This window comes from Euprymna scolopes, chromosome 20, assembly GCF_053919585.1.
Source record: "Euprymna scolopes isolate OS-2025 chromosome 20, ASM5391958v1, whole genome shotgun sequence".
Lineage (NCBI taxonomy): Eukaryota > Metazoa > Mollusca > Cephalopoda > Sepiida > Sepiolidae > Euprymna > Euprymna scolopes.
Genome location: NC_136501.1, coordinates 8679409 through 8698256, shown reverse-complemented (window position 1 = coordinate 8698256; position 18848 = coordinate 8679409). Strand labels below are relative to the sequence as shown.

The 18848-nt window shown below is 31.2% G+C and overlaps 1 protein-coding gene across 38 annotated transcripts in view; it reads right to left on the bottom strand.

Annotated features, from left to right (window-relative positions):
* LOC145241300 (neuron navigator 2-like) overlaps positions 1 to 18848 on the bottom strand; it is a 1908016-nt gene that overhangs the window by 480051 nt on the left and 1409117 nt on the right. For 34 of the 38 annotated variants that reach the window (XM_080104060.1, XM_080104067.1, XM_080104051.1 and 31 more), the window contains one exon: positions 9681 to 9752. The exons of the other annotated variants lie outside the window; for them this stretch is intronic. In XM_080104060.1, the coding sequence (XP_079960186.1) occupies positions 9681 to 9752 (72 nt within the window). The remainder of the gene's footprint in view (positions 1 to 9680; positions 9753 to 18848) is intronic. 38 annotated transcript variants of the gene reach the window in all.

The following is an 18848-nucleotide window of genomic DNA, read 5'->3' as shown; positions in this document are numbered from 1 at the left end:
CTTATTTTAAAGAACCACACCTGAACGGTAACGGAATTCCTGGTTTTATGTGACCGAATTCTTAGAGAATTGCAATTGAGCACAGGAATTTCTCCTTAGCAAACCTCATCAACAAATGTATGAAGTCAACCGTCAGATAGAGTACATGAAGATATTGTTCAGTAACTCAGTAGGCCAATGCTTTTTATTTACTTTTAAAATTTTTTATGCTTTTTGGGGGAGGGAGGTAAGACTGGGGAAAATGATAGGATGAAGAAAATTTTTTTTTTTTTACTTTGCATGTTTTCATGTACAAGGATAGAATAGCAAATATGATCTGTGACTAAATGTCACTTCCGATTTTGGTTGTTTTTACTCTACAGCAATGGCAAAGAAACCTATCATAGTTATCTGTGTACAAGAAAAGAAAAGCTATTTACGAAAAGATAATCATGGAAGGAAGTAGAAATTTTAGTCACTTTTTCACATATTTTTTGAGGGGGGGGGGCGACACATGGCCATGTTTTGAAATGTCCTGTAGCGCCAGAATGAATTTTGTTATCACTTTAATAATTTATTTTACCACTTCCTTTCTTTCTCTCTTTCAGAATGAGTGAAAAACCCCAAGGAGTAAATAAAAAATAAAAGATATTAGGTATTTAGTTCTCTCCCACTGCAAGAACTGTGACACTAGGGTCAGAAAGTGGGATTGGAAAGTCAGCACCCCCTCAAAAAGTGCCTGGACAGCCCCGTCGGCATTACCCGGTAAAGGCGATTAGAAATAAACTAACCCCTTCTCAAAGAGAGAGAAGGCAAAGCTTAGGAAGGTGGACCTCCTAGAACTGCACAGAACTCAACACCGCAAAATCAACAGGGACCAGGTCATTACAGGAATGGTCTAACCTTTGTTGATTTTGGGGGCCAGGGATAAAATCCCCCCGGCCGTGTATAAAAGATATTATGTTAGAAACCAACATCTCATTATCACACAATTTTCCCAGAGAAGCTGCTTCTAAAAATACATAAACGTAACCCACTTTGCCCGGGCATAGATTAAATGGAATTAGACAACATTTGTAATTATCAATCAGTATTATTTTAGAGAAGGCCAGGAAAATAAAAATTAAAAATAAAACAATCATTATTTTTTTTTTAAAATAATAAATATCTACAAATGAAAATAACATAAAAAATAAAAATAATTTTATAAAACATGGCAAAAAAGAAATTTAAACAAAGTATAAAACAAGATATAAATGGCAAAAACATCAAAATCGAAAAAGATTTCAAAATAAAGTAAGTATAAATAAATTTGGTGCTTCTTCAGAATAATATAAAACATTTTTTTAAATTAAATTTCAACTAAAAGCAATGGTAGCTACTGAACTGTTGTGTCAAAATTAATAACATATTACAACATCTAATATATAAAAGGCTATATATCTGTGTCTGTCTGTCTGTCTCCATATTTTCAAACTCTATCTCCTCCAATCCTCCAAAATTAAAAGTCGCAGTCGGTGATTGGATTTTTTACGGACTGTTCTTTTATGGGTCTTTAGCGGGTTAAAATAGTTTTTAAGGGATCAATTTTTTTTTTTTAATTACATTTTCACCCCAAACAAAGCACAGTGCCACTTTGATGTAGAGGGCTACTATTAGGGACATAAGTTGCAGGGATACTATGTAGGGAGTTGAGCAGCAAGATATCTGTTCACATTACATTTGAACTTCTGCATGTCAGTACAGTTGGGGAAGTAGGAACCCAGAAGGGAATCCTAGAGTCTAGCAGTTCTGGGGAAGAAACTATTAGAGCAGAAGGCTTTCTTACATCTAAGGATCTCTGCAAGGGTGGGACTTTGCTGCCTGTCGGGTTTGGTGGGAGTATTTACGTCGAGAGCGTACAAGGGCTTGTAGTTCATTGGACCATCCACCATTAAAATACTTGTAAAACAGGCAGAGGGATGCAATATTTCGTCGGTGGGACAGAGGTTGAAGCCTAGATGACAGTTCAGGACTTATCAGGTTGGCGACTCTCTTTTGAACCCTGTCCAGGAGTGAGAGACCAGTAGCAGATGCACCAACCCAAATGTGACAAATGGCTCAAAATTCAACAAATATCGTTATACATTATGTACATTCATCTTAATTTTTAATCAGTTCATATGTGTGTCATGTTGGTACAGTAGTAATGTCACCAAATTTGAATGCTACAGTTTCGGTTTCGATTCTAGTTAATGGCACCCACATACTTTATTTTTCTTACTTTTGAAATCACGATTATAATAATATATACGAAATCACGAAAAATTAAAATATCGTATTTAAGTGTATTTTACGCTCGGGCAAAGCCCCACCACCCACCCACCCCCTAGTTATTACATAAAACATTTTCGTTCACATTATTATCAGTTTTTTTTTTTATGTAGTTATCTCCCCCTCCCTTTATCATAAAAACTCTTCTGTTTTCTATTTAAGTTAAACTTGTAATTTTTTAAAGCAATTTTCATTAATAATTTTTTACTGTATCATTTTTTGTAATTTTTGGATATGTTACTCATTTTAAAACTAGTTGAAATTCAATTTTTCAATTTTCATTATTTATTCTTATTTTGAACAAGCCTCAAAAATTGTAAACAAAATATTAACAATAAAACAAAAAATATTAACAATAAAACAAAAAATATGATAAATGAGGAATATCATAAAAAAATGTGAAACAATAAAATCTGCTTATGATCTTGACCCAAAAATATTCTGATAAAAATGTTATAAAATTTATAAGTTTTTTGATAAGAGAAGGTAACACAGAAAAACTGAGGGTTTTCTTTAGTTTAGAAGCACAAATTAAGTGTTTTAAATTTGAATTCAAAGCGGAAATTATTTTCTATTCCTAAATTTAATGATTTCAAAATAACTTCTGAATTTCTGAGGGCTCCAATATATGCAAACAAACATTTTAATCCAGTACAAAAACATAAAAATGCACTTCTTCAATTAAAAAGACCTTTAGAAGAACAAAAATGATTTTAAACTCTCTCTATATAATATATATATATAAGTAATCATCGTAATAGATATACATATACATAATATATAGAAGTAATCGTCATAATCCAGTTTTGTTTTTCAAGGTGCTGTGAGTGTCCCAAGTAACACCAAACAATATCCCATGCCTGTGATCCGAACTAAAAAGTTGATCTCAGTCATGCTGCATGCATTGAAATCACTTTTTATGTACTTGAGCTAAGTCTTCCTCAGTCTACCACACTCAACTGACTGAAGTATCCCAGAATATTTCTTTCTCAAACTGTCTATTAGAAAATTATTTCTGAGTTTGTATTATTTGGACTACTGTTCTCAACTTGTGTGTTATTTTCACAAAGTTTTTCAGTCAATGTAACCTCTAACCTTCTTCATTGTATCTTATCGAAGTCGGAAATCTTTCGATTGAATTCAGAAATTTGCATGGAATTTTTTATTTAATTCATGGGGGTAGCATGCTCTTGTTCCATCAGCCATAACTAACTAGAAGTCCTAATCAATTTGCAGTTGTATATTGAGTTTCATTCACAGTGTGGATTGAACCTACAACCTCCAGAAGAATGTAATCTTACAATTGAATATTACCAAGTACTTTATTCACTACACTACAGGTACTGAGTCAAATTAAAATTTAAAGACAAAATTCAAGTATTATACAATTCCTGCACATGTCTCGGTCATATAAAAAGAACCAAATAGTCCATTTGTGCAAATAAATTTTATCTTCAGAAATTTCCATTTGCAAATAAATGGAAGACAACATGAGATGAATACATATTTTTTTCAGTTTAATAAATATTGACTAAAAAACTAGGTTTAATTTCATAAATTTTTCTTCTTTCAACAAAAATCCATCAGAAGTGTATCGTTAGAATTTAAAGACAATTTGAACACAAAATTAAAATTTTAGATTTGATTAAATCTTTATTAATGTCTGAAAAAGCCTTACACAATATATACACTCATTCGGTTTATACGGCATAATTACGTTGACACACCGGTTCTCATTAGATCACCGAAGTTAAGCAATGTTGAACCTGCTCAGTACCAGATGGATGACTATTTGGGAATACCAGGTGCTATCGTCATCTCCTAATGGGGATATACGTGCGACTGGGGACCACTTGTGAATTTCATACTACCATGAAACTTCTTCCTGAGGAGGAAGCCAGTTCAACTTGCCTAGGGTGAGTGCTGCTTCCGTGCAGTAGTACTGTATTCGGTTTACATAACAAAGCTTGTCAACAGAAATGTAAAGTATTTTTAAAACTTTTAATAGCCATTATTAACTAAAATTAACCCATTTTCATGAGCTATTTAATCATTTAAAAAAAAAAAATTAGATTCATTTGAAACTATTTTTTCTAATGATAAATTGGATTAAATTATGCAAATTTTGCATATTTTTGCAGTTTGTTGTTTATTGTTATCAAATAAAGCAAAGTGATTATACTAAACAGTTGTCACTGTATTTCAATTTCGCTTTTTTATTAAAACATTTTTTTTTTCATAATTAAATTAAAACTAACAGTGTATTTCCAACATTCAAATTATGAAAGGAATATGTTTAAGGTGGCAAACATATCGGATATCACTCGAAGATCACTTCTCAAAAATTACAAGTATTAATTTATTGTAGGAAATAAATTTTTAAGGGCAAGTCCAGAGTTAAACCTAAAAGTACAGAGAAATCTATGATGTATGTACCTGTCATGGAAGGAAAACATCATATTCTAAAAATCACGTAAATTGATCAAGTAGTTTTTTTAATTAAGAAAATCAAATGTTATGAAAATGTGAGACACTGTGTTTTGATCCGCCATATTTAATAAGGGGGGCAACTCAATTCGAACTACTTGTAATGGCTATAATTTACTATTAAAATCGTTAAAAACTGATTTTCTATATACAAAATAAGAACTACTTGATCAATTTACATCATTTTTGGAATATGACAATTTCATTCAATAATGGGTACAGAGATCATAAAAATTTTTCCATATTTTTTTTCTTGATAATTAGGTTGAATTCTGGAGAACAACTAATTTTTTTTAATAGAAAAACTTTTTGAGATAAAGTCAATTGGAAAGATGCCATACATGGTCTCATGCTAAACACATTTGTCAGCATAATTGTAATGCTGCATAACTGGTCCATGCAAAATATCATGTTCTAGTTCTTGGTAATGTCATTAATTCTAGTATTGAGTTGATTGTGTGAAAAAAAAATCTGTGTAGGTATTAAAAATGCTTTTTATATTAAATATTATTACATGAGGAGTCATTTCTGAGTTAATATTTATTTTATTCTAAGCATCTAAACACGAAAAATATTTATTTTATTCTAAGCATCTAAACACGAAAAATATTTATTTTATTCTAAGCATCTAAACACGAAAAATATTTATTTTATTCTAAGCATCTAAACACGAAAAATATTTATTTTATTCTAAGCATCTAAACAAGAAAAATATTTATTTTATTCTAAGCATCTAAACACGAAAAATATTTATTTTATTCTAAGCATCTAAACAAGAAAAATATTTATTTTATTCTAAGCATCTAAACACGAAAAATATTTATTTTATTCTAAGCATCTAAACACGAAAAATATTTATTTTATTCTAAGCATCTAAACACGAAAAATATTTATTTTATTCTAAGCATCTAAACACGAAAAATATTTATTTTATTCTAAGCATCTAAACACGAAAAATATTTATTTTATTCTAAGCATCTAAACACGAAAAATATTTATTTTATTCTAAGCATCTAAACACGAAAAATATTTATTTTATTCTAAGCATCTAAACACGAAAAATATTTATTTTATTCTAAGCATCTAAACACGAAAAATATTTATTTTATTCTAAGCATCTAAACACGAAAAATATTTATTTTATTCTAAGCATCTAAACACGAAAAATACACCATTTAAATGTGTAAACATTGCATAAAAACTAATGTGGCCGATATGAAGCGTCTACATGACGGACATATTAGTTTTTAAGCAACTTTTACACATTTAAATCGTGTATTTTTCGTGTTTAGATACTTTAAATATTAACTCAAAAATGACTCCTCATGTAATAATATTTAATATAAAAACATTTTTTTATGCCTACACAAATCTTTTTCTTGCTATTGACTCAATACTAGATTTAGTGACATTACTCGCTTGTTTATTGTTAACAAAAATAAAAAATAAAAACATAAATAGCTTGAAAGCAACTGCAATCAATGGTTTCCACGGTATTTCAAGTTAATTTTTTTTTTTTTTTTTTTTTTTTTTAAATTAAGATGTTGCATATTTCAGTACAATAACTCGATCAGGGAAAATAGTCGAATTTTCGGAGTGGCTATTCTGACAGGTATCCATCCATCTATCCATCCATAGCCTTGAGCCCTTGGAGGGAGGGGGGGGCATAGGCCATCTATAACTTTGTAGATGCTTTTGTAGCGAGGAGTTCTTTTTTCAGGGTGAGGGTGCTGGCCCCATGCCCAACCTTCCCAGAAGCTACATACAGCACCTAGCCTTCCTAAATGGTCACCCATCTGGTACTGACCAGGCTCAATGTTGCTTAACTTCGGTGATCTGGCGAGAACCGGTGTGTCAATGTGATTGTGCTGTACTCTGGCAGATATACCCCCTTAGAATACTGGTCTATTTCCATAAACAAACAATTATTTTAATTTACTTCAAAATTTTACTAACAACATAATACATATTAATGTTTATATAAAAAAAAAAAACTATGGCAGCACAAACTGTTCACAATATTTGACGTTTTGGTATACAAAATCATAAAAATAAGGTTCACAAAGCACCCTAAATGTGATGGTTTTGTGCTGTTATAGTTTAAGCAACGTAGCAATACATGTAATAAGTAAAATTGAAAATCCAGATAAAATAAAGACTATTATTGACATTCACCAAGACTATAATGTTGTATATTGAAGTCTTCTATTTTAACTAGAGTAAATATAATGATTAGTTTTCCGTGCAAATGTCCTTTAAAAAAAAAAGCATTGAAGGATGGCGAGGCAGTTTTTCTGGTGAGGTCAGAACGGTTAAATTAGTAAAAACGTGTGGACAGAAGTGAGGCAAGTGTTAATTACATAAGTGACGTCATTGAAAAAAAACAACAAAAAAAAAAAACAGATTTTCTCAGTGAAAATTTGACTAAGAACAAGCTACAGCAGACATATGCGATTTTTTTTTTTTTGGAAGTAATAATTGAAACAGTTTATAAGCCTCCTATTATTATTATCATCTATATATTAATATGATAGCGTGTGTGTTCTTTTGTGTGTCACGTTTACATCCGGGTCGTTTAATTGTTATGCTCTTCTATTTCTGGTAATAAATAATTTTACCAAGAATTCTTCATAAGTTTTGGTTTCGATTATGGCCGAAGGAACTCAAATTATATATATATATATTCATATGTTTTTCATTTCGGTTTCGATTCATGCTAATGCACCCAAGCCACATGGAAATGCTTTTTAATTTTTGAAATCACAACTTTATAACATATAAAAATCGAAAGAACTTTAACTCTATAATAACATGTACGAAATCTGCAAGAATTAAAATATCATATTTAAGCGTACTTTAAGACCGGGCTTTACCGGGCGTTTGTGCTAGCTTAGATAAATATTTTTGCAGTTTTATCAAAAAAGCTACAATAATATCAGAGCGTCTCCATTTATACTGAACATCTACAGAATGTCAATATATTACATATGAATGATACCCCCTGTGGAATTTCCAATCGTCCCGTTAGTTAGATAGTTATTATTATTATTATTATTATTATTATTATTATTATTATTATTATTATTATTATTATCAGCAGCAGCAAAGTGATTAAGCTAATAAATTTTATATCAACATTATAATAACAAATACTATCTAAAAGGCTTTGATTCTAAAATGTACTGCAGATGAAACTACAAAAAATTTTAGCCGCCAGGAATTAAACTGGGAATAATATCAATGACATTTGTCTTCATTCACAAGTCTCTTGAAAATGTTTTATTTATTTAATTATTTTTTTACGATTCATATATTTCTTATCTGATTGTTCTATTCTTGGCTGTTGAACATGAAGTAAAAAAAAAAAAAAAAAAAACTGTGACCCAATGATGAGAGAGAGGGGAGGGGGGGAGAATGCTTTATTTTTAATTTTAATTTTTTGTAGATTTTTTCTTAGAAAAAAAAAAAAAAAGTATTTTAGGAAACTGCTTTTCCATCACCAGTCTCGTTGGTTTCCTACGAATGCGTGCGTTTCAAAAACAGTAAGTCCAACATAAATAAAAACTACCATATGAAGGACAGGATTTTAAAATGTACGGATCAGCAGTTAAAGAGCAAAGAGTGAACTGCAAAATAAGCCACACAATCCTCTTTTACTAATAAGAATAAAGATAAGAATAAAGTACATTTATTCTAGCGAAAATGGTTGTAAATCTGCACACACACACACGCGCGTGCGCACATGGCATAATCACATTGAAATATCGGTTTTCAACAGATCACCAAAGTTAAACAACAATGAGCCTGGCCAGTAGCAGATGGGTGGCCATTTGGGAATACTAGGCAGGGTGGCGAGGTGGAAACTTTTCCACCATCAGAAACAGTAAGATGCCTTCCACAAGCTAGTGGGAAACCAAGGGGCAAGGTCAAGTACCCACTTATCCCCCCCCCCCCGATCAGGGGGACATAAAGTTACGGTAGGCAGGTGATGAATGAACTATTAAGTAACCTGATAGTTTCTTCTGGAATGGTCAACTCTTCATATATATATATATATATATATATATATATATATATATGCATACATACGCACACACACTTATAAAATAGTTTTCTATGAACACATGTTTTGCATGTAGATAACGGTTTTATAAAGAAAATAACTAATTATTGTGCATGTGTGTGCGTATATATATATATAAATAATGGTAAGAGTTTAGCCTTCTTACCATGAGGTCTCGATTTTGAATCTTGCTAAACAACGGAACATGTGTCAGTGGATAATTATATTTTAAAAACAATATATATATATGCCATTCCCTATTTGGGGGTACCAAATTGGTTAAAAGGAAAATTATTCCCAATTTGCATTTAGGTAAAAATGCACTTCGTTTAAATAATTGAATTCATGTCGCAAAAAACAAAAACAAATGAAATAACAGCTATATATATATATATATATATATACATATATATATATATACATACATATATATATATATATATATATATATATATATATACATATGATTATGTGAGTGCGTGTTATGAATGTTATGTATACAAACAGCACAAAGAAATAGGGTCATTAGAATTTGATCATATCTAGATGAAGAAGAATTGAAAATCAGAATTCTTTTTGAAAGCTGAGTGATCGTCTTTGGAACGATTCAAGCAATAGATGTGCAACAATTGGAGGAACAAAATGCGCTCAATAATCTACAGACTAAGAAAGAGAAAAAAAAGCTGCAAAACTGGAGATTTGGTTAATTAGCAGGCGATGCTAAGGGTTGGATAACAAGTGGAACAAAGGTAATAGTTTAAGTGGAATTCATTAGAATCTAAAAATAGAGTAGTGGGCTAAGGGTTTAACAGTGAATTGCAACGTCCTAAGGACTCACCCATCACTTTTGGACAGATCCGTATTTTCATATGACGAAGGTTGGAAGTAGAAATCATTGTAAAGGGAATGCCTGCAAATGCAATCATAAAAAATCAGTTATTTTGAAATGGGCACATGAGAGCGAATAATCATGGATTACTCATGAAGGATGGTATACAAATGAAAAGACATGGGCGATTTGGAATGTGCACAGGAGTGAAATATCGTGCCATGTGGAACAGTTGGGTCATACCTTCTTTCATAAACTATTCAGTGGTAGATGGCCATTGTAAAACAATTCATTGGAGGTGAATTTTTGTTAAGGGAACGGGGGAGGGAGGTGAATGGGTTCATGTCTTTAACAAGGATGTTAGTGCATTGAATGAACAAATCAGATTTGACAAAATTTGAAATTTGCTTACTTGCTGATTCTATAATAAGCATCAATAAGATCATGCACCTCATGTAAACCAGTGAAGGATCATGGGATATTTAAAATGTGAACCAGTGAAGGATCATGGGATATTTGAAATGTGAACCAGTGAAGGATCATGGGATATTTGAAATGTGAACCAGTGAAGGATCATGGGATATTTGAAACGTGAACCAGTGAAGGATCATGGGATATTTGAAACGTGAACCAGTGAAGGATCATGGGATATTTGAAATGTGAACCAGTGAAGGATCATGGGATATTTAGAATAGGCTGACAAGTGTAGGATTATATCAGATATACTTTTGGTTTTACAACAGAGCAGTGCTTCATACTAAAATACAGAATATTGTTTCATAATGATATTTAACATAAGTGAGATGCAATGTGGACAAGTTTGTTTTTTTTTTTTATTGTTTTTGGTAGCTAATGGAGTTTGGTTTGTTCAGACAAATATGTTGATGCAATGAAGATCATTGAAATGTATATTAGGTATGAGAGTGTAATTATACAGTCAAGTTTAACACTTTTATATAAAAAAATACTTCATATAATAAACAGATAAATAATTGAATAATCCTTAAATTATTGATGTAAAACAATGCACAGACAAGCGATTTACATGTCAAAATAATTATAAGCCAACCACATGTGCATCCTAGTTTATCAAGGAGGAAGTTAACATACTAATTGTCGCAGGTGTAAGGAAATGAGGAAAGACATTTTTTGCAAAGTTGAAAAATGTGCTTTTATCACAACTTATATTCATTTGGGAATTTTTCTTTGCATATCGGGGTCAGTGACTCATACCTTTCCTCCCTCTCACAGTCTACATTTTTTTTTTTTAGAAACATCTATGCTACAAGGCTGAAACCAATATTTTTAATCACTAGAACTAGGAAAATTATCTAAATTTTAATGAAATTTTGGCACTTATTTAGAATTACTTAAAAAAAAAATACAGACAAATCTTTATGATGTATGCAGTCATCATGAAACAAAGATATCATATTCCAAAAATCATATACAATGATGAAGTATTTTTTTAATATAGAAAATCGTTTTTTAACGATTTTTAGTAATTTTAAGAGTAAATTGTAGCCATTATAAGATTGAGTTTGATTTGGATATGTCAAATTGAGTTGTCTCCCCTTTATAAACAATGGCTACCAAAATTTATTAATCACTAAAAATCGTAAAATTATTTTCTTAATTAATAAAAGATACTGGTTCAATTTACATGACTTTTGGAATATGATATCTTCATTCTATAACGGATAAGTACATCATAAAGATTTATCTTTATTTTCTGTACTTTTGTTTCTTATTACCGAATTCTAATAAGAACTGAAATGTTCAGCATTTATTAAACTAACAAACATTCTCACAATGAATGAGGACTCTTGTGTATTCCTTCTCCCAGCCCTGAACCCACATTACTAATTCTATTCTCAGGTTTTTGAAATTTCTATAATTTTTCATTTTTTTACGTCATAAAGTAAAATGTTGCTTTTGATAGCGAGCAATGCAAACACAAGCCTTAAAATCTTTTTGTAAAACACACTAATACAAAATTAATTCCACTGTTGGTGTTCCAATAAAACTTTATATGACTTATAATTCATCTTGATATAAGGCCTTCTTTTCAATTGTATCAGAGTGATTTGGCAGAATTTAAGTTTAGATACAGTAATTTTGATTTTAAAGTGATTCTAAATAATTGTTTGCTTGTTTATTTATTTTTTTTTTTTTCAAATATTTTAAGTAAGGAATAAAACTCAAAGAAGCCTCCAGAGTGCTGTTTAAAGCATCCCTTCCGAAAGGAATGAATACCAGCTGGCACAAGCATGATTTTTTCATCATTTTCAGAAGACGAAGAAAGTAAACAGAGATGAAGGAAGAATTTGGGGGAGGGGGTAGTGGTGTAAATATTGAGATTTTTCTGATTTTTAGATTTGTGAACAAAGAACATTTGTTTGGTGCAGTGATTTCTAACCTTTATGCACGGTGCCATACTATTAACACTCTTTAAATTTTTATGGCACACCTATCACAAAAAATGAATATTTAACAATGCTTACCGATGTTTAATCTTACGACAAAATCCATTTATTATTATGCATGTAAACTTGAGAAAATCATGCTTGAAATGTGTCAACATTATCTGAATAAGCAAAAAAAACAACAAAAAAAACACAACATTAGGTCAAATTCAGACGCCATCTTGCTTTGATTTGACTTATTCAAATAATTTTGACACATTTAAGGCATGATTTTCTCAAACATAACAGGCATAATAATCAATAGATTTTCAATCAAAATGATTTTCTTATTTCATAATATTTAACAAAAACAAAATAAAATCATTTTTAATGTTTATATAAAAATTTTTCTGACATTTTGCTCTGGCTGCAACCTTTAACGTTTTTCGAATAAAGGAAACCTCCATAACTCATGTGTGTAGATTTCCCCAGATGACATCTTCCAGAAAGTTCTAGTCCTGGGTATAAAACAAAACTGCATTTAGTGATGAGGCACTAATGTGGGAACTTTTGGGAGAGTGGTGCCACCTCTTAGCTGTCATGACCCCCAGGTGTAAAATTACCTCGTACATTTTCAATAAAAACCAACAATCTCCGAATACAGAAAGTTTTGTGATAGGTAAAGTGATTATAATGATGATTCTTCAGTTTTAAACTATGGCGGCCATTTTACTGTTATGCAACAGATCTTCAGACTAAAATAAGATTCTATGAATAAAATAAATGACAATAATTGATTTATTGATATTTTAATAATCCACCGAATGTTAACTTGCCATACGTGATTGAAAATTCATCAAAAATACTTTATTGATTAAGAACACGATTTTATGCGGATGTGGATTGATTTGATTTAATGAATTGACCTGAATCTTTCTCCAATTTGCTTCAAGCATCTCAAAAATTGACTTTTATAGTTACAAATGGCTCTAATGAGCTAACATTTACCAATAGGTTTGACAGGTTGAAAATTCAGATCCCTCCAATTTATATGAAATTTTAACAATAAGTATTTAATAAATATTCCCCATTAATTTTAAGGGGGCAACCCACTAGTTGAAGATTAAAAATTTCAGATTTGTATGAAATTTAATCCATAGGCATTATACGCCAACTAAAGAAGAAACTCTGAACTTTCATTTCTTAAGACATCTTAAGCTTAAAGCATCAATGTTATTCATTTTCTAGAATTAAAATCATATAATAAGGATTCTATACATAAAGTTTAGTATCATTATATTTTCATTTTAATCTAAGTAATCGGACATAAAAGTGGTGAAAACTTATATTTTGAAAATTAAAAAAGGGTATTTTTTTAGCTTAAGAAACTAAAAGACAAATTCATGTTGATTTTATAAAATTATAATCTTTTTTTATTGAAAACTTTTGTAATTTAAATTAATTTTATTTAAGGTAATTTTTTATCATTAAATTAATGGAATTGTTTAAAATAAAAATTGAATTCGGACAATTACATTTATGCTTCAACTCACAGGTGGATATCTTATTTGACAATGTTATTATATCGAAGATAGATATACACACATTCAATACATTACATAGACATTAATATATATATATATAATATAAATATATATGTATTCAATACATTGCATAAACACTATATATATATATTTATATATATGCATTCAATACATTACATATACAATCTATATATGCATACAGATATCTAATATTTATATATATTTATTACACACATGCATTCAATACATTATATATATATATATATATATATATACACAGATATATAGTATATTATATATATATATATTACACATATATGCATTCGATACATTACGTAGACATGTACACACATTTAATAGCGTGTGTCTAAGTGTCTAAAGATAAATCAACTTCTTAAAAACGGTCATTCAAGCAATTCTGAAATTTTATATATATAGCGGTATATACATATTTCAAAACATTTACACACAGATATACAGAGAGAGAGAGAGAGAGAGAGAGAGAGAGAGAGAGAGAGAGAGAGAGAGAGAGAAATTTTAGTTTACACAGACACACAAATCAATGTACAAAGATACACACACACACATATAGAACGACGTTACCAATACACACAATGACATCTCTTAAAAATGACATTATTCTGAGAAGACCATGAATGATAAAATAATTTGATTATTGAAGTTGAAGAAAACAAAAAGAATTCATAAAAGTCTCATGAAACAACAGAATTCATCGTTTTAAAAATGGAAATTATTTTATAAACAACAAAAGAAAAAACAAACAAACAAAAAACAAAAATAACTCCAGTATGATTTCACTAACTTCAGAGGAACCACTTTTGGCATTGAATGATACAGAGCTGTAGTCATACTTGCCGTAATTGTATGGCCTTTTAGCTAGGAGCAAAGTGTAGTATCTGCTCTGCTACTACACTTTATCTTTCTTGTCTTTTCAGTGAAGGGGAAGGGGCAAAAAACAGTCTAGACATAAGCAATTTTTTATTTTTGTCTTAATCCAGAGCTCCTCCTTTTTACAAAAGCATTGCTCAAAATGTGTGACATGTCAGGTCATAAAAAAAAATAAAAAAAAAAAAAAAAAATGAATGAACATAAAGTGATTAGACAAATGATTTAAAAACTCACGAAAATCATTTCGAAATGAAAACCTGATAAATGGAATCTTTGGAGTTTTGAAAACAGTGCCAAGTCATTATTATTATTATTTGGATGACCTCCCCCCCCCCCCCCCCCGATGAGAAACAAATGAAAGTGACAGACCAACACTAATGGTAGACATTAATCATAAAGATAGTGTAACATCATGCAAGCCGATTAAAACAATGTGAAATGAGTGACAATGTCGAATGAATATAGAGAAAGGGTGATGATGATTGTGGTGATGATGATGGTGATGATAACATAACGAGGACAACAGTTTTAATATGCTGACAACGTCGGAACAAATAAAGCAAATAAAACGAAACAGACCTAGGCGAATGTGTGATTCTTGTTGGAGTTGGAGTTGCAAATAAATCGCTGTAAAAAAAAATAAATGATGAAAAAAAAAAAAAAAAAAATGGCAACAACAAATTTACTCCGAAAATGTAATCCGAGATGGAAGAAGTCAGGCACAACAGAGATAGATTGAAAGCCGAGTGGAAAGAAAGAAAAGTCCAAGAGAAATGGAATGGATACAGAACAGGAATTGCACCACCACGTAAAAAAACAATGGATCAGATTGAATAGAAATGGTGGTAATAGTGATATAGAAAAGTGAAGATTATTTTAAGAAATGGAAATGTAGTCGAATTTATTTGGAAAGGATGAATATGAAATGGATGAGTAAGGGGAAAAGGGGAATAAGGCTAATGAAAATATTTCCAAGAAGGTGAGCGCCCTCTACCAGGCTAGAAAACTTCTAACATCTGCCAGTATCCGATATCTCTATAACTCCACCATTTGTCCATGCATGGAGTATTGCTGTCACATTTGGGCCGCTGCACCAACCGCTAGTCCCTTCTTCTTAGGGTTCCAAAAAAGTGGCTCTAACATAGTTGGTCCAACACTGTCTACCGAGCTTCAGCCCCTGTTCTATCACCGCAATGTTGCATCCTTGTGCTTGTTTTACAAGTACCTCAACAGAACGTACCCCCTCTCCTCAATGTAACTATCCCCAACCAATCTGACCAGCAGCAAAAATCCCATCTCCTCACTGTGCTGGTCCTGAGATACTGAAAAGCTTTCTTTCTCTAATGACTTCTTTCCTGGTATTGCTTGCCTTTGGAATTCCATCTCTGGTCCCTGTTTTCCCAACAGTACCAAAATGTGAACAAACATCTTGCTACACACCTTCTCCCCCCCCCCGGCCATAAATCTGGCCTCTAATCACACCTTTATGTCTCAGAGGCAAAGCGCCTTGTTTGAGATGAATAAGAGAGTAAAAAGAGAAGTCAAAGATTTCGGGTGGAATCAGTCAAACTCATTAGAATACTAGGAACCAGAATTGGATTTTTTTTAATCCTATAGCAATCAACAAATAGTCTGAATATTGGAAGACTTTAAAATAAAAAGTCAGAGGTGGGTACATTTTTTAATTCTAGCAGTAAAAATTGTAATTTTTGGAATGCTAAAAAGTCGGTGCTGGATGTTATACTATCCGATTATGCAAACCTTAAATAGGAATTCCTGAAAATCATGAGCAAAGAACAGAAAAACCTTTCCAAATAATCTCATAACTGGCTGAAACTTTAGATGATATTTTCTATCTCTAATAGAAGAAAAATCCATCCATTCTCTCACAATGAATAGGAGAGGGGGGCGGGCGTGTATGAATAAGTGGGTGATAATAAAAAGCAACAGAGAGAGAAAGAGGGTTAGTGTGGGTGAGAATAGCGACAGGTGATAATGATAAAGAGAGAGTGTTACATGAAAGGCAGGTAGAAGCAAAGTCTGGTACCTGAATGTATTATTGGATTTAGGACTTGAAGAGGCTCCGATGCTGTTTCTGAAGGAAAAATAGTTCAAGAGGCGATGGTTGAGAACAAATAGCCAGACGCAGACATACAAACTGATAGACACAAGAGTAGGGATGTTTTTGTTTTACATCAACACACACACAAAAAAAAAAAAAAAAAATGATGATATCCAAATAAAAATAGAAACATTAGATGAATTTTAAAAAATCCATTGATACAATAAAATAAACAAAAGCGAATAATTGAATTGTGTTATTTTGTAAAGATGGGAATTGTAGATGGAATGCATATACAAGAAGAATTACTGAGATTCAGTAATTAATCAGGAGAATAAGCATAAGTTATTTAGAAATGAAGAGATTGGATAAATCGGTTAAAATCCAATACAGCACTTTGACACCAAATAAAACTAAAATTACCGGAATTGGCGTTTTGTTTCTCTTGAATTTAGTTTTAAAATCACACAAACAAAACCCATATACACTTACTGTTATTAATCACTAACTTGATAAGTTCCCTTATCTTTTATATAAGACTAGCAGGGCTACCTGGCATTATCCGGAGCCCCCCTCCCGGTTTTCCTTCTTCCTTTTTCTTAGCCCAGCCTATTCTTCTATCTGGACATACATACATGCACTTTTATAGATTGAGGAAGTAGTTGGCATATTGGAAATAACTCCTTGAAAAAAAAAAAAAGTTATTTCCCTTTAGTTCATACAAACAGCTCCTCTCCACTGATCAAATCTATGCAAAGAATGAATATTTTTCAAAATTTTCCATATTATTCATCCAGGACAATGCCGATCAAGAAAATACAAACTTTGTGAGTGTTTTTTAGTTTTAGAGTTTTAGCTGGATATATACACAGACATACATGCAGACATTTGCACTTTATATAATAAAGAATTGTTCAGGATTAGAGATGCAGCTTACAAATATAAACATAATGACTGTAGACATAGAATTACATTTCCATGGTGATGAACCGTTAATAATGTTTTCAATATATAACTAACATGATTACCCGACATTGTCCGTGAAAAAAGTGTAATATACTTCTATTATAACTTCCATCGTTGTACCGTCTCTCATGTGTCTCTTTATATTACTCTCTTTACCCCCTCCCGCATTTTATCCTTCTGTTCTCCAATCCCCTCTTTCAACTGCTCAGCCCATTACTCTCTGGCTGGGGACACACACACACACACACACACACACACACCTCCATTATATAATAGACTCATTTAGGAATGAGTCAGTATTTTATTTCCAAACTAGTACATAATAACATTAAAAACCGACTTCCCCTGGAGAAATCTGGCTCAGTTGAACCCCTGAGAATCAGTAAATTTTTCTACATTTTAGAAATTATTTATCCAGGGCAATGCCAGTCAAATATATACCAACTTTGCAGGTCTTTGTTTTGTACCTTCTACTTTTAGCTGGATATACAATCATACATATAGACAACTCCCCTTTATATAACAGATTGTTCAGAATCAAAGATGGCGTATACATATTGTAGATAAAAAATAACATTTCCATGGTAATGAGTAGGGCTATGATAAGAGCATATTCTTTTCCTTGTTTTGATTCTCAGGTAAATATCTATTGATATCTTACATGTTTTTATGTAGAGTGATGTGATCCTCGGTTCATTGATTGTGTCTAACTGTATCAGATATATACTCGGGAGTTAAAACAATGAAAAGAATATGCTGTTGTCATAGCTCTATTGATGAGCCATGTTTTTTTTATAGTTTTGTTTGGTTTTTTTTTTTCAGCTGTATACACACACACACACACACACACACACACACACACACACACACATACAGACAATTGCCATTTTTTTTTTTAATAGAAGATAGGTCAAAATGAGGTAAAATTTCATAAACATAATGTGTAACATTTGCATCCAGTGAGTGTGCGAACAATAGATCTTGATTTATAAGAAACAAATTAAATTAAATGTGCAATTATTTTCCAGAGGATGAGGTGTAGTGCGTCATTAGATTGATGTGGGATGAATTTTGGCCCAGAGAAAGGCAGACAGAAATTACCTTGTCGGGTGACAAAAAAAAAAAAAAAAAGAGGAAATAAAAGCAATGGTTGGAGAAAAAGACAAATTTCCTTTAAGAAATGTATATATTTTTCTTTTCTTTGTAAAAAAAAATAAAAAAAATAAATAAATCTTAAAAATAAACAAAAAGATTTCAAATCAAATTTTTATTAACAGACAATAATAATAAT